Raw genomic sequence first — 22,936 nt, 5'->3', positions numbered from 1 at the left:
ATGTGTATGGGGTGTCAGGGGGAATCTGAGAGAGAAAGAAGGCAGATTTTTGCTGACTGAAAAATAAAAACCCAAAGAGGTCAAGAGGCACACAGTATATTTAAGTGGACATTATAAACACAGAATAGCAAAGTAGAGACAGTGTAAAAGATACCATTAAAGAAATGTACAGGCAAAAAAGATGAGCTGATCACATGATAAGAGCAAGGAATAGCTGCTGAACAGCCCATTTGTTCTACTGGTGTCTTCCAGATATCATGAGAAAGTAAAGACCTCCCCCAAATCCCCTTCACCTTGTATAATAAATCCCTCTCTATCAAATTCATGGAAAGATATTAACAAGAGTTACAGGATGTATGAGTAGCAAAATGTATTACTGCAGAAAATACATCGAGGATATCACAGATCCACATGAACATTTCAATTAATAAGCATTTACTAAAGGCCTACTACATGACAGATACCATGCTAAGCACAGTAGATAAAGACAACAGTGTTGTGTTCCTTGTCCTCAAGGGTCTTACAATCTAATGGGTAGAATATATGTATATATAGGTATATATAAAACACATACAGAGCAGATAACAGGCAACCTTGGTGGGAAGAGGAAGTCATTAGCAACCAAAGCCTTATATGCAGATACTGGCATGTGAAATGACTCATGAAGTAAATCAAAGATTACGAGAGGCACAGATAAGAACTGATTATATAGCCAGTGCAAAGGCACTAAGAGGAGAAATGGTGTGTCATAAGCCAGGAATGGCCAAAAAAGGCCAGAATAGATGGGTCATAGAGTTCATGGAAGCAGAAGTAAAATCTAATGACAGTGAAAGGTTAGGGTCAGGTTGGAAGAGTTAATAATTGATTCTAGAAGCAATAAGGAGCCACAGGAATTAACCGAGGAAAGAGTGGGGAGGTGGCATGGTTAGGCCTTCCTAAGAAAATCATTTTGCTGGCTGTGTCACCAGGATGAGTTAGAGTACGGAAAAATGACTTAGGGAGACAAATTAAGAGTCTGTAGAATGGTACAAGGAATAAGTAGTAAGGACCTATACTACGGTAAAAGTCAGCTTACAAAGGATTTGGAAGAAAATGAGAAATAAAATAGAAACAACTGGCTTTTTACAAGTTTGGCAGAGAAAGGATAAAGAGATTTGGGCTAACTAGCAGGTGAAACAGGATCTAATGGAGGATTTGAAGAGTGGGGGAGACTTAGGGTATGTTTTTTAGGCAGCAGGGAAATAAAGTTTAGACCGGGTGAGACTGAGTATACTGGGGAGAGGGATCATAGTGGGGACAATCTGTTGGACAGGTTGGTATAATTGCCCCATTCTCACTCCCAAAACCTCAGTCTCTTTTCACCTGTACTGCTCCTCCTTTGAGGGCCATATTCAAACTATAAGATTCACCCACGAAAAAGATCTTGTTGACTACCTATGTTTTATACATTTGTACATAAAAGGGAGCTAGATGGTGTAGTGGATAAGAGGTGGACTTGGGAGTCAGGAAGACCTGAATTCAGATCTTGCCTCAAAAGCTTACTAGTTGTGTGAGATTGGGCAAGTCACTTAACCACTTTCAGCTTCAACATTTGTAAAATGTTGAAGTTACTGTGAGGATCAAATGAGATAACAAAGTTCTTTGCAAATTTTAACATGTTACATAAATGTTAGTTATTATGAAAGCATACAAAGTTGGTTATTGCACTGATTCTATTCCTTTAGTCTTTCAAAGTTGCTGTCTTTAAGATATCACTGTCCTAGGGGCGGCCAAGGTGGCGCAGTGAATAAGAGTGCCGGCCCCGGCATCAGGAGACCCAGTATCGGTTCCGGCCTCAGATACTCGGCACCCACACAAAAAACTGGCCATGTAACCTTGAGAAAGTTACTTAACCCCAAATGCTTTAAAAAAAAAAAAAAGATATCACTGTCCTTCTATCGTGTCCTCCTGGTATTCTCACTTCATTCTACATCAGTCAATAATGCCTAGGGTTCTCTGAAATAGTATTTCATTACATCTTATAGTGGAATAATATGCCATTTAATTCATATGTTGCAATTTGTTCAGCCATTCCTCAATTGATAGGTATCACCTTAAATTCTGGTTCTTTTCTTTTTTTTCCCTTTTACTCCCACATTCAGGATCAAGGACTTTGCTTTTCTTTTAAGTATTCTCTCTTTGGTATTAACTTCCCTCTTAACCAAACACCGATTTGTTTCCCTGCTAAGCACAATGCAATCCTACACCAAACTGTCTGCATGAGTGCACTCAACTTTCCTTTCTCCATTTTCAGGTAAGAGTGAGGTCCACCTGATGCCCATTGCCCTCATATTTCCTCCATGTTTGTGTGCTCTTCTTACATAGTCTAATTTGAAAAACTGCAAGTTCTACCCTTTTCTTGCTCCTTTCAAAACTAGTAGATTTCTTTTATCCTTCCTTCTTTCTCCTCTTCAATTTTTCAGAACAGAATCAAATCTGCTCCATGGACTTCTGTTATTCTTATTTAACTTTCTACAATCTGAGGGTACTAAGGGACACTTGTTTCTTTTTCCCTATCAGAATATAAGTATCCTACAGTTGTTTCCAATTGCTCAAATAAATTTACTTTTAAGATTTCTCTTGATTTTTGTGTTTGTATTTCAAAGTTTCTACACAGTTCCTACAATCTGGTCTTTCAATATAAAATTATTTGAAAGTCTCCTGTTCCACAAATGGCCTATCTTTTTCATCTGTAAGGTCATATATTCAGCTTTGCCAGTTAAGCTTTACTTTGGTTGTAAGGACAATCTTTTTTGCCTTTTGGATCACTATACTCCCAAACCTTTCATTTATTAGTGAAGCTGTGCAAAATTGTTTTCTATATCTAGACCGATTCTTTCTAGATGCTTACAGTATTTTTTCTTTGACATGTGAGCTCCAGATTTTGGCTATGACACAGATATTCCTAGGATTTTTCCTATTCAGTGGCTCAGGAAGTAATTGTTTGGATCTTTCTAGCATCACTTTCTCCTCTATTCCTAATATATCTGGGAAATTTTTATTTATGATTTTGTAGAGAGTCCAGGGCTTGTTTTTTTTTTCTTTTTCATTAGTCATGATTTTCATGGAGTACAATGAATTCTAAATTATCTCTCCTTGACCTTTATTTTTCAGGTCATTAATTTTTTTATATATATCATCTTACATTTTATTCCATTTTTTTTCAAGTTCTATCACTGTTCTAATATTACTTGCTGTCTTATGGAGTCACCTATTTCTGACAGTCTTATCTAGTTTTTAGAAGAGTCTACTATTTGGGTAAAGCTTACCATTTTCTTTTCTAGGCTTTTTTATTTTCCTTACAACTCTTTCCTCAAGATTTTATTTCATTTTTTTTTAATCCAATCCTTCATCTCAGGCTATTCATGTAGTCTTTATGAAAAATTCATCTTTTCCTTTGAGGGTCTCTTTTCAATTGCTTTACAATTTCTCTCTCCTACTTTCAGGGGATCTCTAGATTTGTTATAATGTTTTAGAGTATGCTGTGTATTGTTTTATAGAATGCCCAACACAGATCATATCCAGTTATGCAAATTTTGTGTATACAGGGCTTGTGTACAAATGAGGCATGATTTTAAAAAAATAAATATTTAATCACAAATTTACAGTCCTGCAAAACAGCATTGATACTAGAAGGCCCAATGTTCCTTGATGCCACAAGTAACTTATTTTCCCAAAACAAACAGTCAATATACTGAATCAAACCCATTTTGTGATTACTGGGTCAAAATAAAATTTTTCCGTAACTGCTTTTCCTGGTTAATCTGTAAACATGTTCTGTCCTGGATTAAAAGACCTTTAGGAATTTCTTGACAGTCAATGCTCTAAAACGCTAAGCACAGCTAAGTATTCCACATGATCTATAGTCACTGTTTCCATTTTTAGTTTGGATGTAATTAGATTACTTTCTTTAATAGTACAGGACAAGCACAAAAGTTCCACCTGTGCCTCCTCCATCAGCAGCCATTTGTCCCAATGTACACTTTATTAGCTCCTTTGTACCTATAGTATATTATCATTCATAGCAAATGCTATAGACAAATGCTCTATCAGTCACTAGAATGTCTGGTCATCCAACCTGCCACAATATGAATGTCCTTAGGATCTGGGACCACACATTTTGCTGAATCATAGATTCCGGAGTAGGTCAATCTGATAGATAATAATACCCTTCGCTGAGACACTGAAAACTTGATATAAGCTGTGAATTCCATTAAATGTGGTGATTTTCACATGGCAGTTTCCTAGACCTTTAAATTTTCTCAGTTCCAGATTTCTCAATATCAGCTACCAAGGAGGTTCTCACAAAATTCAATCCCACCTAGCTACATTACTTTGGTACTTACCTGACTTCTCTATTGTGCTGCTACCCCCTTACCTTTTCAGCCCGACCCCCCCTCCACTAGACAATCAATAGTAGTCAATAAACATTTATTAAGCACCTACTATGTGCCAAACACTATGCTAAGCGCTGGAGCTACAAATATGGGGGAGAGGGGAAGGGAGACAATCCCCGCACTTAAGGAGCTTATAATCTCATTGGAGAAGATAATATAAAAAAAGAAGCTAAAAAGCCCAAAATGCAGGAGGATGGGGGTGGAGCAGAGAAGGTAAGGGGGTAGCAGCACAGTAGAGAAGTCAGGTAAGTCCCAAAGTAATGTAGCTAGGGGGGAACTGAGATGTCTGTGCTGAGCACCATCTTTAAATGGAGATTTCAGAGTTCATGTCTCTACCCCACAATCTGCAGGGAGTGATGAGATGAGTCCCTTTGGAATTTTGTAGGATGAAAAGGTTTGTCCAATGATCAGCTTCAGAGAGAAGCAGCTCTAGTTATATCACCAAAGGCAAGATCACTAGCAAAATATCCCCAAAAATATGTGTGCCTGTCTACTCCATCAAAACATTTATTTATATTTAACCTTAAAGGCAAAGTTAAGGGCCTGTATATGTAAAGATATGATGATAATTACTGAGTTATGCTTCCAGAAGGAAAATACCTCCTTGCTCCTTTGGAATTCAGACCATACAATTCACTGTTAGATTGTACTTTGTAATTTGTTTATTTGCATGCTGCACCTGCTGTAATAGTAAAACTTACTCTATGGGAGTCGCTTCAGTCTTAAAGATGTTATTGATGATGCCACTACCAAAGAATTCTTTGTCAAAGGAATGTTCAGTTATGGTTAGTGTGGGCAGGTAGAAAATGGAGACAGAAAGCCAGTGTAGAAGGGCACAGAGAAAGGGAACACATTGCTCTCTGCAGAGCCCCTTGTTATAGCTCTGACTAATAAGTGATGTTAGAATTTCTTATACTAATTTACTTGTCTATCTAGATTTACTTCCTGAATTGGGGCTTTGTGCCAAGGAAAGACACTGACCCAGGAGTTTTCTAGTAAATTGATCAACCATGCTTGATTTCTGGGGGTCCTATATTGACCTCCTCTTCTGAGGTTAGTTTGCTATAGTGTCTTGAGCTTTCCAAGGGCTCCCCTGTTGTGAGTTTACAACTACCCTGGGGAGAGTAGGGGGAGAAAGAGATATTTCACTCTTTTCGCCTCAAGCTATAGAGCCCTGCAGGCTACTTATGAATCTGATTCTTCTGTGATAGCACTGAGATGCTTTATTAGTCTACATAGGCATTGACTTTGTTGGCATCCTCCCTTCCTATTGCCCTTGTAATGACATTTTATTATGGCATTTTGTCCAGTTCAGAGGCAAAAGAAATTATTTACTGTAGTTTCTCACTGAATTTCTCTGATCATCATTCGGTTCGGCATCAAATTAAGACTTTTGCTAGCTTTGATGTGGGGGAATTGGACAGCCTATCTCTGCTGAAGCAGTCATTTTTCCCTCACTACCACCAAATTTTCTCTAATTTTCTGGCTTCATAGTCACTCCTCAGAATTCCCTTTTGATCAGTATCCCCAGTAATATCTTTCACTTTTTTTGAACTATATGGCTCCTCACCCTACATGCATGAATTTATTTTCTCCACATCTGATTGATAGGAAAAATACTCTAAATATATTCAACACAGTATCTGAAACTTCCGATGACTAGTGCACCCTGCTGCTTCGAGAAGAACAACATAATAATTCAGTTCATTTGTAGATTACTTGAGCCAGTATCATAACAACCAAAACCTACCCTTTTTAAAAAACAGTATTTTCTTCCCTTGGTTCTTTCATCCATTTTTTCAGACATGGGTGACTATCTAAGACAGCTGGACACTGCCTTAGCCAATATACAGTATAATCTGTTGGTACAATTAATTAAGAGGACAATATACAGTACAATTGTTGGTACAATTAGAGGACAGTAAAATGTATTAACCATGGTGGATGAATGGGGATTGTATAATGTTGGGGTTCATATTTCTATGGGAACAAACAATAGTATTAGACCTAGTATGAACAGTTTCAATATTTCTGTCAGGTTATATTATAATCATCACCTTCTAGTTGTTTATGAACAGAATTTTTTAGGCAGGGTTTGTTCAACCATGAAGTCTTGTTTTAGTTCTATAAAATAGTGATCACTTTATCACAGTCTTGGTGAATATATTACACTGGTTAGGGCAGTCCCAGGAAATCTTAAATAGTATGATTTATACACTAAACTATAAGACAGAGCTTTTGAGGCATGTAGTGAGGATATATGGATGAGGGTTGGATGCCAATAGGCAGCCATGGCCTTAACACAAAAGGCAACTGGCTAAAGTACAAGATTTTCAGGGATTACTTGTGTTTGTTAAAGTAATACCACAAGTTTATAGGTGGTCTGAGATCTCATATATCTCTAAGAAGACCCATAAACACTTCTGGTCGTTTCTACCCCTACTATCCAAATGAGACCTGTTTAACCTCTTTGCAGAATTTCCACTCGAGGCACTGTAGCTATGTTTTCCCAAAGTGATCCTGAGAATAATTCAGTTCAGTTCAATTAAACAAACATTTTTTAAAAACATGAGTTATGTACTAGATCTAAGGGATACAAATAGGACAGTCTCTGGTAACCTCAGGGAGCATACATTAATAATGGTATGAAGCAATGTATACAGAAAGCTAAACAAGAGAATAAGATAATATTCTAAATAGGAGAAGGTGGCATTTGAACTGCACCTTGCAGGTAGCTTAAGAGAAAGAATTGAGGAGGGTAAGCATTCCAGGCATGAGGAGTAACCTTTGCAAAAGTATGGAAAGGAGGGGCTGCTAGAGGGCGCAGTGAATACAGCACCAGCCCTAGAGTCAGGAGGATCTGAGTTCAAATCTGACCTCAGACATGTAACACTTACTGGGCAAGTCACTTAACCTCAACTGATCTGCCTTCCCCCCTCCAAAAAAACAAAACAAAACAAAAAAGTATGGAAAGGGGGTGGGGGATTGAATTTGACCCAAGGAACAGCAAGTAGGACAATCTGTCTACAATAAAGCCTATGAGGGAAGTGAGGTATCCTCCAACTACAAAGACAAATTGAAGTCAATTCATAAAAGGTTTTAAACATCTGGAGGGTTAATATTTTATTCTTGAGGTAATGGGAAGCCACTGAAGCTTCTTGAGTTAGTGAATGACATGCTCAGGCCTATGGCTTAGGAATATCAATTTGGCAGGCATACAGAAAATGGATTAGAGATTGCAGGAAGCATGGAAATTAAGAGGTTATTGTAATTGTCCAGGTAAACGGTTATGAGAGACTGGAATAATTGTGTGAGACATTGCAGAGTCAGAAAGAACAAGAATTGATAACCTCTCGAATATGGATAGTGAAGGAAATAGGAAGAGCAGAGCATGATTTCTAAGGGCGCTAATCTGAAGTTATCAAGTATGATGGATTTAGGGTGAAAGAAAGTAAGTTCTATTTTGTACATGTTGAATCTGAGACATCACTATGGGACATCCATGTGAAAATATCAAGCAGAGAGTTGAGGAAATAAATGGTACTGAACTTCTGGGTAAAGATGAAGGCTGGAAATGAAGATCTGGGCGCCAACCAGACTAGAGATGACTCACTTCACCTTTTTCTCTTAGAAGAACTAGTTCCTTTCAAAACTCAGTTTAAGTGACACTTCATATGTGAGATTTTTTTCTAATCTTCCCCGCCATTGGTACCCCCTAAAAATTACTCTATATTTACACTGGTTATATTTAGTTTTTACATATGTGTATGTATACATGTATAATGGGAATGGGAATTTGAAGATCTTCCCTGCCGCTTAATAAGCTTAATGGGAATTTGAAGACCTTCCCTGCTTTGAAAATAAATTCTGGTCCCTAAAAGGCTGAATGTAATTACATGGAGCCTGTGATGGGAGGAGTTTGCTAAAGGGTAGAGCAGAGCCCACAGGAAATTTCCCTGCTTTAAAGATAAACTCTGCCCCCTAACAGGCTGAATGTGGTCACATGGAGCCTGTGGTGGAAGGAGTTTGCTGAAGGGTTGAGCAGAGTCACAGGAAGCTGGGAGTCAGAGCTAGATGGAGGAGCTCAGGCAAGGAGATAGAGAGGTTTGTGAGTAAATATTGATCTTGTATTGGTTTGTGGAAAGGCTAAAGGATGGAATGGCTCTCTGCTACATTGTGGTACATTAACTTTTATGTTGCTTTGATGGATTCGATTTCCTGGTGTTGGGATTTGGTTTTCTGGTGTCTGAATGAATGTTTTGCTTCTGTCCTCTATATGGAGAGTTTATATTTTGCAATCGAGCACTATATGGGACTATTTATAGTCACGGTCGGTGCTGTAAAAATTGCATTTTACTACAACATGCTTTCTCTGCCTATTATTGCCTATTTAAGAGAGGATAGGTGGACTCTCAGCATCTGATAAAATGCTTTACTCTTATGCCTCCTTTTCTCAAACTCTTAGAAGTAGTAAACAATTATTACTTATATGAGTAAATGGTTACAGAGAATTATTAATAACAGAGGCAGTTGAAACAGCCTTATCATCTGGAAAGAATTCAGTACATCATTTTAGTAGTCTGACTGCTAGAACTTGTGTTTTTTAATCTATGAGGATATAGAGTCAGCAAGGTTCAGTGGAGGGCATTCAATACATGTTCTGACTTTTACATTCAGAATATCCATGGTTATTAAAACACCCTTGCAGATGTTTTTTTCACTGCTGTCCTAGTTTAGAGGCTCTGATGAAAGACCATCCCTCCAAGTAACCCTTGTGTACGTCATTCAGCACATCTAGAGTTGTCAAAATATTCTTAAAGAGGTGTTGGATTTGAAGTTAACATTAGGAGATTCTGAAGAACTTATTCTCTAAGCTCTTCTGGGTCCAGAGAATTTTATGAACACTCTGGAAACTGACAAACATCTGTCAAGAGAAGCAGCAGGAACACATTGTCTGGGAATCTGTGCCAAAGAAACTCTTGGCTACTCTTAGAAATCATGGACTGGGTGATTTTATCTCTTTGGATATATGCATACTTTAAGGAAAGTTGAACAAGTTATATCTCTGCCATTAGTCCATTCCTTTTTTGATTCTGTCTTCCTTCTGTCAAAGAGAATGAACTTTCAATTGAAAAGGAAGAACAAATATGGTTGAGACAGAATTGAAGACCAGAGCAGATAAGGAAATAGTAAGAGGATATATGTCTGCTTTAAACTAGTTCAAGTATACAGACTGGACAAATTCATTCCCAATATTGACAGATTTGCATATATGAACTTTGAAAAACTATGGAGAATGGGAGAAATGCCATAAGATTAGAGACTGGGTAAATGCTGCCCTAATTGTCTTTCTGTTTGCATTTGTGTTCCTCTTAGCACAATGCTCTCTTAAATAGTAAATGCTTAGCAAATGCTTGTAGACTTCTTAAGACTACTGTGTTGGTTGTTCATCCATGACACTAACCATGTGTATCCCCAAAGCTTTCTTGGACCCTTTTCTCATTTCATTCTATGCTATCTCAGTGATTTCAACAACTCTGTGTTTAATTATCATCTCTATGCAGATGATTATGATATAGCTATGGATGCCCACCTCTAATCTGTCAGGTTGAGCCATGCATCATAAACTGCTCCTTAAACATCACAAATTCTATGGCCCAGAAACATCTCAAAATAAACAAATACAAACCGGAATCCACTATCTTTCCTCATTAAAGTCCCTCTCTTCCAAACTTCCCTATTTCTGTCAAGGATATCATTTCGCTACTTATTCAAGATTGCAACCTCACTGCCTTATATAATTCTTCACTCTTAAGTCACCTAACATTTATATAATCTGTTGCAAAATCTTATTGTTTCTAGTTTCATAATATTTCTCATATATATCCTCTTTCCACTTATAAAAAAACACCATCAATACCAGATGATAAATAATATTCTTGAATAAAAGAATATTTATTGAAAGTTGAAATGGGGGAGGGGGGTGCCAAGATGGCAGAGCAAAAGCAGGAAATTCTGTGACCTCCCCCCACAACCACCTCAAATACCTATAAAATATGACTCTAAACAAATTTTAGAGCTATAGAACCCACAAGGTGACAGAAAGAAACAAATCTCCTGCTGAGGGCAGCCTGGCAGGCCAACAGGAAGGGTTCATCATAGCATGCCGGGAGCCCAGCCCAGTCCTGCATGAGCCGAGCAGTTTTGGCCCCAGGCAGGCAGCAGTGGCCAGAGCAGAGTGGGGGGTAGGATAGGGTGGAGAGAAATATAGTCATTCTTTCACAATATATCTACTATGGAAATGTTTTGTGTAACTACACATGTATAACCTATAATATTGAATCACTTTTCCTCCCAGTAGGGGTGAGTGACGAGGGAAGAAGGGAAAGAATCTGGAAATCAAAGTTTTAAAATAAAATGTTAAACTACACACACACACACACACACATACATATTTTTTTTAACATGCAACTGGGAAATAAGACATACAGGCACTGGGGTATAGTAATCCATCTTGCCCTACTAGAAAGTCAGAGGGGGCATGGAGGAGGATATAAAAGAGAGCAGATTGGGGTAAAGAGTATTCAGTAGGATTGCTATTTTGGGGTGGGGGGTAGGGTAGGGGAAAAATGGGGAGAAAATTTGTAACTCAAAATCTTGTGGAAATGAATGTTGAAAATTTAAAATAAACAAATCAAACAAGAAAGTTAAATGACTCTGGGATGCTTGATCTTATAGGGAATGTCTCTCCAGTTTATTTTGCTGCCAACAGAATGGGAAGCCCAGCCATAGGAACAATCTTCTGTAGAGAGATAAACAGAGACAGACAGAGACAAAGAGAGCCAGAAAGAGACAGAGAGACAAACACAGACAGATAACCAGCCTGGATTTTGCTCCCATTTTGTTGTCAAAGCCACAAGGTATCTCTACTCTTACTGTTAGCCAACTGTAATGGGAATGTAAATTTTTAAGATCTTCCCTGCCCCTAGGCTAAAGTGCACCTGGAGCCTGGGGTGAGGGGCTTGTTTTTCAGTAGATACTTTTTGATTGGCCAGTGGGTCAATAAGGTTGTTGCATTCTCTGAGCCAGGAGAAGGCTATATAAGCCCTGATGTGTAGCTTTGTTTTGGAGCTCACTTTGAGAAGTGTTCTGTGATTTGATATGGATTCTGGGAAGCCGTTGTCCAGAGCCCCCCCAGCTTTGAAAAACCCAGATGTTGATTTGGTATGGATGTAATGGTTGGACAGTTTGGAAAGCTGTCTACTTGATCTGTTTCTGTCTTTATAATTCTGCCTGTATACTTTGAAGTTCAGGGTGCTGACCTTTTTCCCCTGAACGAGGTAAACGATATGTTTGACTGATTAAAATAAGTTTGTTAACCCATTTTGAGTTGCTTTCCTTTATCAAAGCAGATCCAAGAACCTGTGTTGACAGCGACCCTGAGGACGCTTGGGGTGCTTGCTGCTACACCAATCTATATAGCCAGAGCCTATGCTGACTGGGCCTTTTGGTACTGGAACTTAGTGATAGACTTAGGAACTGTTGGTTAGTTAGTTTTTGGTTTGTTTATTGTTTTGACTAGAGTGGTACTAATTCATTCTGTTACTATTTATTGAGTGCCAAGAGACCAAATTAACTAGCGAAAAAGGCTCTGGATGTGAAATTGGAAGATATGGTGTTAAAACATGACTCTGTTATTTATTAGCTGTGTGACCTTGCGTATGTTAACTTTAAAATCACAGTATCTCAGTTTTCTCACCTGTAAAATCAGTGGGTTAGAGAGATTACCTCTAAAGTCTCTCTTTCTCTCAGCTCTAAATACTATCATACTTCAACCCTACCAAGTACTATAAGAGACAGAAGACACTACTCTTAACCTCAAAGAGCTCTCAGCCTTGACTGGAAACAAAGCTAATTTGTACAAAATACTTAATATATTTAATGTTTTAATAATAATAAATACAAGATGGTATAGGATTGAGAATAAGAATTAATGGTAACAAAGTATTGCACTAATGACTTACAAAAAAAACACCACCCTAGTTCAGGTCTTCATTATCTCTTGCCTGGTCTATTGGAATAGCATTCTAACCTCAAATTTCAATCTCTCCCCACTCTAATTCAGCCTCCACTCAGCCTTGCTCAATTAGTTTCAATGGCTCTGTATTCCTTCCAGGATCAAACATAAATTCCTTTGTTCGGCACTGAAAACTCTATACAATCTGGCCCCTTTCTACCTTTCCAATCTTCTTACATTTGATATCACTTGACACCCCTGTGGTCTAGCTACACTGATGTATCTGCTGATAATCTCACAGGATACTCCACCTCCTAACTCAGTGCCTTTTCATGGCTGTTGTCCATGCCTAGAATTCTCTACCCCTTTACCTCTTCCTCTTAGATATTCCAGGCTCTTGACAATTCAGTTCATGCCCCACCTTCTGGAAGAGGCCTTTTTCTGACTACTCTAGCACCTAGGAATTCCCTTCTCAAATTATCTTCTATCCAGACTTCACTAATCTTTTATTTAACTATTTACATGTTGTCTTCCCCATTAGAATAGAAGTTCTCTAAGGAGAAAGAGAATTTTTCTGCCTCTCTTTGTATTCTCAGTGCTTAACACAGTGCCTGACATACAGGAAATATGTAATAATTGTTTGCTGACAGATGTGGTACAGTGGAAAGAGTGCTGGACTGACGTGAAGATCTGTGTTTGGATCCTATTGGCCTTATGGACATCAGCAAGTTATTTCCCTGAATTTGTTTCTTCATGTGTAAAGGAGAAAATGTGGTACAATGGAAAGAACACTACCTCAACAATTAGAGGGCTTGAGTTCAAATCCCATCTCTGACACTTAATACTTATGAGAATACCTTTGTAGATGTCAAATTGATTATATCCATTTCTGTAAAATCGGAGATTAGAGGTTAGATAAGATTGGACTAGATCAGCCTCTAAGATTTTTTTTATGCTCTAAAGAGTTATGGTCTTATTGATGGTTTTGTTTGTATATGTTTATTTGGGTTATTTCTCCTGATAGAATGTAAGCTTGAAGTCAGGGACTATCTCATTTTTCACTTTGTATCTCCAGTGACTAGCACATAATAAAAATAACTAACATGAAATAGCACTTACTATGTGCCACTTACACTGTGCTAAGTGCTCAAAAGTATTATCTCTTTTGATCCTCAAAATAACCTTGGGAGGTAGGTTATTACTATTATTACTCCCATTTTACAGCTGGGGAAACTAAGACAGAGAGGTTAAGTGACGTTCTCAGGGACACAGTTACAAAATGTCTGATGCCAGACTTTAATTCAGGTCTTCTTGAGTAATTATAACATACAATTAATAAATGTTTGTTGACTGACTGATTGATTGGCATTTTGAAGGTGGGGGGGTAATAATACTTGTATAACCTGCTTCACAGGAAAACACTCTGTAAACTTATGAAGTTATATAAATGGAATTAGTTCTTTCAAAATTCCTTGCTCTTTGCTCAATATTTAAAAATAAATATTCCTTTTCAGGACAATTACACTTGGATAATTGTTGCAACTTTTAGAATTGGCTTATTGATTATTAGTATTACTCTGAACAAGTAATAAGTATGTGAACTATAACAATAATTTCTTATCCATAGAAGCACTGAGTTTGATGAGACCTTCAAAGGTGGTTCAATCAAACTCTTCCTTGAAGCATATATTCCTGTTACTTTAGCAGGAAGATAAGCAATTATATTATTTTTGCTGATGGAGACTATGACATTTTTAATCTTTGTATCTTAACCCCTTAGTACAGTATCTGGCACATAGTCAGTGAAGAAGCTCTTATCAAGCACTTGCTATGATGCCAAATATTGTGCAAAATACAGGAGATACAAAAAAGGCAAAAACAGTTCCTACCCTCAAGGAGCTCACAATCTAAAGGGGAAAACATCATGCAACCATGAGCAACTAAGATACATACAAGGCAAATTGAATATAATCAAGAAGATCTGTCAAAAAGGTCCAACCTTGCTACAATTCATGAGCAAAGACACACTAGCAGGAACTGAAGTAAGAATAGTAGCTTCTTTATGAGGTCTCTGGCCCAGGTACAGACACTAAAAGACTAGACATATAAGGAGACCATAAAATTGAATCTACAACCCACAAAACTCTGGAGCAGCAACATATAAGCTTTTGAATAGGCTAATAGGCTGGTATGAGGATATTAACATAAAGACAGAGCAGTCTGTCAACAAGTATTTATTAAATATCTGTTATATGCCAGGCACTATACTAAGTACTAGGGATATAAAAAAAGGCCAAAGGCAGTCCCTGCTCTGAAAATGTTCACATAATCTAACAGAGGAGATAACAAGAAAACAACTATGCAGAAACAAGACATATATAGGATAAACTGGAGACAGTCAAAAGATGTTAAGGCAATATTATTAAGGAAGAGCTAGAAAGATTTCTTGTAGAAGGTAGGATTTTAGCTAGGACTTGAAGTCATGAGATGGAGATATAGAGAGAAAGAATACCAGGCATGGAAAACAGCCAGTAAAAATAAAAGAATCTGGAGATAAGAGTGCCCTATGAAAGGAATAGTAAGAAAATGAGGATCACAGAGTATGTGGAGGGGAGTAAGGTATAAGAAAAATGAAAAAAGTAGGAAGAAGCGAGGTTATGAAGAATTCTGATCATTAGAAAGAGAATTTTATATCACCTAAAGGTGATAGGGAACTACTAAAATTTATTGAATTGAGGTTTTCATGGAAAGATCAATTTGATAGCAGAGGATGGACTACAATGGGAAAAGTTTTAAGGCAAAGACACCAACCAGCAGGCTATCACAGTAGTCTAAGTGTGAGGTGATGGGGGACTGTATGAGGTGGCAATGTAAGAGGAGAAAAGAGGATGTACACAAGCAATGTTACAAATGTAGAATGTACAGCACTTGGCAACAGATTAGATGATAATGACAATGACGATAAGGGTGGGTGTGTGTGTGTGTGTGTGTGTGTGTGTGTGTGTGTGTGTGTGTGTGCGCGCATGCATATGCATGTGTGAGAAGAGAGAAAAAGAGGGAGAGTGTGCATCAGGGCAAAAAAAAAAAAAACAAAACACGTGCACAATGAGTGTTTCATGATACCGAGGTTCTAAGCTTCTCCTATTTAAGTGCACATAATATCTTCTCACTCATGTAAAACAATATAAACAATAGCTGGCACACTGGCTTTCATGGAAGAGAAAATCGACCACTGACAATATTTTCTCTTTTCTCTTCTCTACTCAAGAGAACTGAAAGTGTGTATACTTAATAATGAACTTACCTACAACCAGACCACCAAGGCCCAAAGTATGTGAAAAAGGAAAGAATTCAAAGCTAAAGTATTAACTGAAATTGCTACACAATGTAGGTTTTATTTCCAAAATTTGAGATAACTTATTAACATATTTTACATTTATCAGTAAAGTGTAACAATTTTAGTTGTATACTTACTTCATCCATTTTCATACAAGTGCCAAAATCTGCTAATTTCAGATGTCCATTTTTATCCAAAAGCATGTTGTCAGGTTTCACATCTCTATGTATTAAACCCATGGAGTGTATTGCATCCAAAGCAAGAACAACTTCAGCTGTGTAAAATTTGGCCCATTTTTCAGGTACATCATAGTTACTCATAAGGTTTACAAGGTCTCCACCAGGCATGTATTCCATTACCATATAAAGATATCTATCATCTTGAAAGGCACAAAAGAGCTGGAAAAAAGAGAAGTGAGAGATACACTATAATTACTTCTGAGAAAAACAAGAAATTGGCTAAAAATATACACTGAAAAATTATTTTCAATCTTTTGTTTCAGATTTTGGTATGTCTCTTCTTTTTTTTAAGCAATTGGGGTTAAGTAACTTGCTCAAGGTTACATAGCCAGTTATTTCTGGGTGTGGTGCCGAGTGTCTGAGCCCGGGATTCGATCTCCAGGTCGTCCCAACACTGGAACCGGTGCTCTTACTCACTGAGCCACCTGGCCGCCCCTGGTATATCTTTTTTTGTTCTGCCTCTATGTAGGGAAAAAAACCCTATCTGTGTAACACAAAACTTCTGTATATGCCCCTCCTACAAGCTCACATTCAAAATAAACATAAATTAATCATTGCCCTTTTGGAGGAAGATAATGAACTTTCTTTTTTTTAAAGAAGCACTCTGAAAAACAGGGTAGATGTGGGAAGGCAGGCATAAAATCCACAGTCAGCATTCAATTAATATTTATTGAACAAACTTGCATGTATTAAGCTTTAAAAGAATGGTAGTGCAAAAATTTTAAATAAAATACTACAATGGAGATTACAGCAAGCTATCAATCTATCACAAGGATCATATACCATGACCAGGTACCATTTATACCAGATTCAATATTAGGAAAACTATCAGCATAACTGACCACATCATATAGCAAATGACCATATCAATAACAAAACCAATAGAAATCATAAAATTATCAATAGAGGCAGAAAAGGTTTTCTGACAAAATGCAATAATCATTCCTATTAAAAAACATCAGAGAGCATAGGAATAAATGGATCTTTCCTTAAAATGAAAAGTAGTATCTATCTAAAACCAAAAGCAAGCATTATCTGAAATGGAAATAAGTTAAAGTCTCCCCAATAAGATCAGAGGTAAAGCAAGGATATCTATTATCATCACTATTACTCAATAATGTACTAGAAATGTTAGCTATGGCAATAAGAGAAGAAAAAGAAATTGAAAGAATTAGAGTAGGCAATGAGTAAACAAAACTATCATTTTTTGCAGAAAATATTATGGTATAATTAAAGGATCCTAGAGAATGCACTACAAAAACAGCTGAAATAATTAGCAATTTTAGCAAAGTTGCAAGATACAGAATAAACCCACATAAATTATCAATTTAAAAATTTAAATATATATACATTTATAAATTTATAAATTACCAACAAAGTCCAAAAGCAAAAAGTAGAAAGAGAAATTCCATTTAAGACAATAACCGCAGACAATATAAAACACTTGGGAGTTTATGTCCCAAGACAAACCCAGGGACCATATGAACACAATTACAAAACAATGTTTATACAAATAAAGTCAGATCTAAACAACTGAAAAACTATTGTTTTGTTCATGGGTAGACTGAGCCAATATAATAAAAAATAACAATTTTATCTAAATTAATTTACTTATTCAGTACCATAACAATCTAACTACCAAAAAATTATTTTTTAGTTAGAAAAAAATCATAACAAAATTCATCTGGAAGAATAAAAGGTCAAAAATATCAAGGCAACTAATGAAAAACAATTGTGATGGAAGGTAATCTAACCATACCAGATCTCAAACGGTATTATGAAGTAGTAATTCTGGTACTGGCGAAGAAACAGAGTAATGAATCAGGTATACAAGATACAGTAGTAGATGACCATAGTCATCTACTATCTGAAAAAATTCCTAATCATAAACAAGTACAGGCCTAATAAGTTTTTCTGGTTTTGAAGGGGGTAATATTCATAAGAGAAGACAATTTTTCTCAGAAAGACATTATTTCTATATCTAAATATTTCTACAATAAATTAAAAGTATCTAAAATATTTGTAAACCTTAAAGAACCATGTAAATATTATTATTTGCACAAAATGTTATTACAGTTATAGCTATTTTTAAAAGTAATGAAAAAAAGAATATTATGAAAGAAATAAAAACTCACACTACATGCTCACAGCTTCTAATAGGGCTTTGTTCTTTCTCTTCAGTACGTGTAAGAGTCCAATGTTCAATAAAGTCAGTTAGGAATGATTACCAGTAATTCCCTCTAAAAACTGAAGTGACATGGGGCAGCTAGGTAGCATAGTGAATAGAGCACTGGCCCTGGAGTCAGGAAAACCTGAGTTCAAATCTGGCCTCAGACACTAGCCATGTGACCTTGGAAAAGTCACTTAACCCCAATTGCCCTGCCTTCCCCCCTCCAAAAAAAAGGGAAAAAAAAATTGAAGTGATGGTATAAGGGAATGTGCCTGTAATAGATCCTTAATTTTCTTACTTTATCATGATGACTAACTTTGACTTATTTGTGACCAAAAATGACAGTGTACTCAGTAGATAAAACTACAGAGATGCAAATTTAGGTTTACAGTAAGGAAAAACTTCCTAAAACTCAGTGCTATCCAAAAGTGAACTAGGCTGCCTTGGGAGATAGTAAATTAAGCCTCTCTAGTCAGAAGACTCATTTTTCCTCTCCCTCTTTCTCTCCTTTCCCACTGTGTGTGTGTGTGTGTGTGTGTGTGTGTGTTTCAATTAGAGGCTTGCCTACCACCTTGGGTTACTATGGAGATCAAATGAGAAGTCATGACATTACTATGAATGCAATCAAGCTATACATCAAAGGAGATTACTATTATTCAATTGTTTTTTTATTTAGCATTTAATTTTTTCCCCAGTTACATGTAAAAATAATTTTTAATATTTATTTTTAAAACTTTGAGTTTTAAATTCTCTCCCTTCCTCCCTCCCCCTCATTGAGAAAGCAAACAATTCCATATAGGTTATATATGAGCAGTCATGCAAACCATATCCATAATAAGTCACATTGTGAAAGAAAATATAAACAAAAAAAACCTCAAGAAAAATAAAGTAAAAACAAAGGTATGCTTCAATCTGTATTCAGACACCATAAGTTCTATCTCTGGGGATGGATAGTATTCTTCATCCTAAATCCTTCAAAGTTCTCACGGATCATTGTATTGCTGGGAATAGCAAAGTCATTCACAGCTAATCATCTTAAAATATTGCTGTTACTTTGTATGTAAAACATTTCATTTTGCATCAACCCATGCAAGTCTTTCCAGGTTTCTCTGAGAGCATTCTGCTTATCATTTCTTATTGTACAATAGTATTCCATCATAATTACATACCACAACTTGTTCAGCAGTTCCTCAACTGAGGTATATACCCTAAATTTCTAATTCTTTACCCTCAGAAAAGAGCTGCTATAAATATTTTTGAACATATAGGTCCTTCTCCTTTTTCATCTCTTTTGGGATACAGACCTAGTAGTGGTATTGCTATGTCAAAATGTATGCATGGTTTTATAGCCTTTTGGACATAGTTCCAAATTGCTCTGTGGAATGGTTTAATCAATTCACAACTATGACAACAGGATATTAATATCTCATTCTTCCCACATACACTCCAACATCTGTTATTTACCTTTTCTGTCTTATTAGCTAATCTAACAGGTATGGGATAGTACTTCAGAATTACTTTAATTTGCATTTCAAGTTAGAATATTTTCTCATATGGCTAAAGATAGCTTTAATGACTTCATCTGAAAACTGATTTTATCTTCTGACCATTTATCAACTGGGGAATGGCTCTTATTTTTATAAATGTGACATTTCTCTATACATTAAAGAAATGAGGCCTTTATCTGAGCAACCTGCTTCAATTATGTTTTCAGTTACTATTGCTAACTGTATTTCCCTCAATCCTATTCCCCCTAACCCCACTAATTCTATTCTCTCTCTCCTTTCACTCTGTCCCTCCTCAAAAGTGTTTTGCTTCTGACTATCTCCTCTTCCCCCAATCTGCCATCCTTTCTATCACCCTCATGTCCCCTCTCTTATCCCCTTCCCCTTCTATTTTCCTGCAGGGTAAGACAGATTTCTATACCTTACTTCCTGTGTATCTTATGTCCCAATTATATGTAAAAACAATTTTTAACATTCATTTTCAAAACTTTGAGTTCCAAATTCTTTTTCTTCCTCCCTACCCACTGTCATTGAGAAGGCAAACAATTCAAAATAGGTTATATACATGTAGGCATGCAAAACACTTCCATAATAGTCATGTTGTGAAAGACTATTATTTCCCTTCATCCTATCTCACCATCCCCATTTATTCTATTCTCTCTCCTTTCACCCTTTCCTTCCTCAAGAGTGTTTTCCCCTTGACCCCTACTTTCCTGTAGAGTAAGATATATTTCTATGCCCAATTGAGTGTAATGTTATTCCCTCTTTAAGCCAATTCTGATGAGAATAAGGTTCATTTATTCCCTCTCTCATCTCCCCCCTCTTCCCTTTCACTGAAAAAGCTTTTTCTTGACTCTTTTATGTGGATATTTTACTCTATTTTACCTCTCCTTTTCTTTCTCCCAGTACATTCCTCACTCATCCCTTAATTTTATTTTTAGATATAATCCCTTCATATTCAACTCACCCTGTGCCTAATATCTACATATATTTCTTCTAACTACCTTAATAATGAGAAAAGATCTTATGAGTTACAATTGCCATTTTTAAATGTAGGAATGTAAGCAGTTTAACTTTAATAAGTCCTTGTGATTTCTCTTTCCGGTTTACCTTCTCATGCTTCTCTTGAGTCTTGTATTTGAAAGTCTAATTTACTATTTAGCTCTAATCTTTTCTCAAGAATGTGTGAAATTCCTTTATTTCACTGAATCTCAATTTTTCTCCTGAAGGATTATACTAAGTTTTACTGGATAGGTAATTCTTGGTTTTAATTCTAGTTCCTTTGACTTCCTAAATATCATAGTCCAAGTCCTCTGATTCCTTAATGTAGAAACTGCTAGATCTTTTGTTATCCTAATTGTGTTTCCACAATACTTGAATTGTTTCTTCCTGGATGCTTGCAATATTTTCTCCCTGACCTGGGAACTCTGAAATTTAGCTACAATATTCCTGAGTTTTCCTTTTGGGATCTCTTTCAAGAGGCAATCAGTGGATTCTTTCAATTTCTATTTTACCCAGATCTGTTTCTAGAATAACAGAGAGGTTTTCCTTGATAATTTCTTGATGTCTAGGTTCTTTTTTTTGATCATGGTTTTCAGGTAGTCCAATAGTTTTTAAACTATCTCTCCTGATCTATTTTCCAGGTCAGTGGTTTTTCCAATCAGATATTTTACACTGTCTATTTTTGCATTCCTTTGGTGTTGGTTTATAATTTCTTGATTTCTCATAGAGTCATTAGCTTGCATTTGCTCCCTTCTAATTTTTAAGGAATTATTTTCTTCAGTGAGCTTTTGGACCTCCTTTTCCATTTGGTCAATACAGCTTTTTAAGGCATTTTTCTATTCATTGGTTTTTTGTAACTCTTTTGCCATTTGGTCTAGTCTATTTTTTAAAGTGGTATTTTCTTCAGTATTTTTTGGGGTCTCCTTTAACAAGCTGTTGGACTCACTTTTCATTATTTTCTTACATCACTTTCATTTTTCTTCTCAATTTTTCCTCTACTTCTCTTACTTGATTTTCAAAATCCTTTTTGAGCTCTTCCACAGTCTGAGACCAATTCACATATTTCTAGGAGACTTTGGATGCAGGTGATTTGACTTTGTTGTCTTCTAAGTGTATGTTTTGGTGTTGTCACCAAAGTTTCTATATTCTGAATTTTTTTCCATTACTTGCTCATTTTCTCAGCATATTACTTGACTTTTTAACTCTTTATTAAGGTAGGACTCTGCTTCCAGTGTGGAGGATGTACTGTCCCAAGCTTTAGAGGTTTGGTGCAGCTGTTTTCAGAGATACTTCTAGGCACCTGTAAGTTTTCAGTTCTTCCAAGGTGGTATGATCAAAGGTATTAGAGAAAAGTTCCTGAAAAATGTGGCATTGGAACTGGGCTTCCAAGGATGGTGAAAATTCAACAGGTAAAGAGGGAGATGGAGGGCATCCCAGTCAGATTGGAAAAGGCCTATTTGTTTTCATATGGCAGTCAGCAACCAGTACTATGTTTTCCCACAGTAAGCATTCAATAAATGTTGAACTAAGAATGAATGACCAAAGGCATCAATTTATGAGAGTAGGTTAAGGTTAACAGAACAGTCTGAGACCAAAAACCAGAAAAAGACAACTACCTGATCCATATAAATTATAAAATATTCTTACAATAACCCCAACTTTGCCAGCCACACTGTATATATATTTTCCTCAAACACTTAATTGTAACAGATGCTTCTGACTAAGAATTCCTATTCATAAGCTACAAAGAAAGGTCAATTCAACAAGCATTAACTAAGTGACAACTGCATGACAGGCACCATGCTAACAGCTGAAATAAAATCAGGGGGAAAAAGGAGGGGAAAAGCTTGGTAACATTCATTTTTTTTAATTTCACTTGGTTTTGTAGCATATTTTTAATCCTAAATTGGATTTCCCTGGCACTCACCATATTTCTGAATCATTTCTCAGCTGAAATGTTTGCATGCACCAAAATTTTCATGCATTATTTTATAACAACTCAGAGTTTCATATTACCATTGCTGGACTATAAATTCCAAGTAAGCAAAAAGTATGTCTTATTTAAGCTTTATATCTAATCTAATATACAATACAACATTCTGTATACACAGCAGGTACTTCATAAATACTTATAAAATTCAACTGATGTATGATCAACTGTTTTAATGATATAAATTAAAAGGTAATTTTTTGAGCGGGGAGAACAAATATAGTTAATGTTAAGATACTG

At 36.4% G+C, this 22,936-nt stretch overlaps 1 protein-coding gene across 6 annotated transcripts in view; it reads right to left on the bottom strand.

Annotated features, from left to right (window-relative positions):
- The window catches only part of ROCK2 (Rho associated coiled-coil containing protein kinase 2), a 182,768-nt gene that overhangs the window by 73,840 nt on the left and 85,992 nt on the right, over positions 1–22,936 (bottom strand). For all 6 annotated transcript variants that reach the window (XR_011164608.1, XR_011164609.1, XM_069068910.1 and 3 more), the window contains exon 5: positions 15,928–16,188. Coding sequence is in view for 4 of the 6 variants with exons in the window: in XM_069068910.1 (XP_068925011.1) it covers positions 15,928–16,188 (261 nt within the window). In the remaining 2 variants the exon portion in view is untranslated. The remainder of the gene's footprint in view (positions 1–15,927; positions 16,189–22,936) is intronic.

The sequence above is a fragment of the Petaurus breviceps genome, unplaced genomic scaffold (genome assembly GCF_028583685.1).
Source record: "Petaurus breviceps papuanus isolate PSGF00001 unplaced genomic scaffold, PetGlider_PUasm1.0 90775, whole genome shotgun sequence".
Lineage (NCBI taxonomy): Eukaryota > Metazoa > Chordata > Mammalia > Diprotodontia > Petauridae > Petaurus > Petaurus breviceps.
The sequence above is the reverse complement of the archived record's forward strand: the minus strand, read 5'-3'. Positions and strand labels throughout refer to the sequence as shown.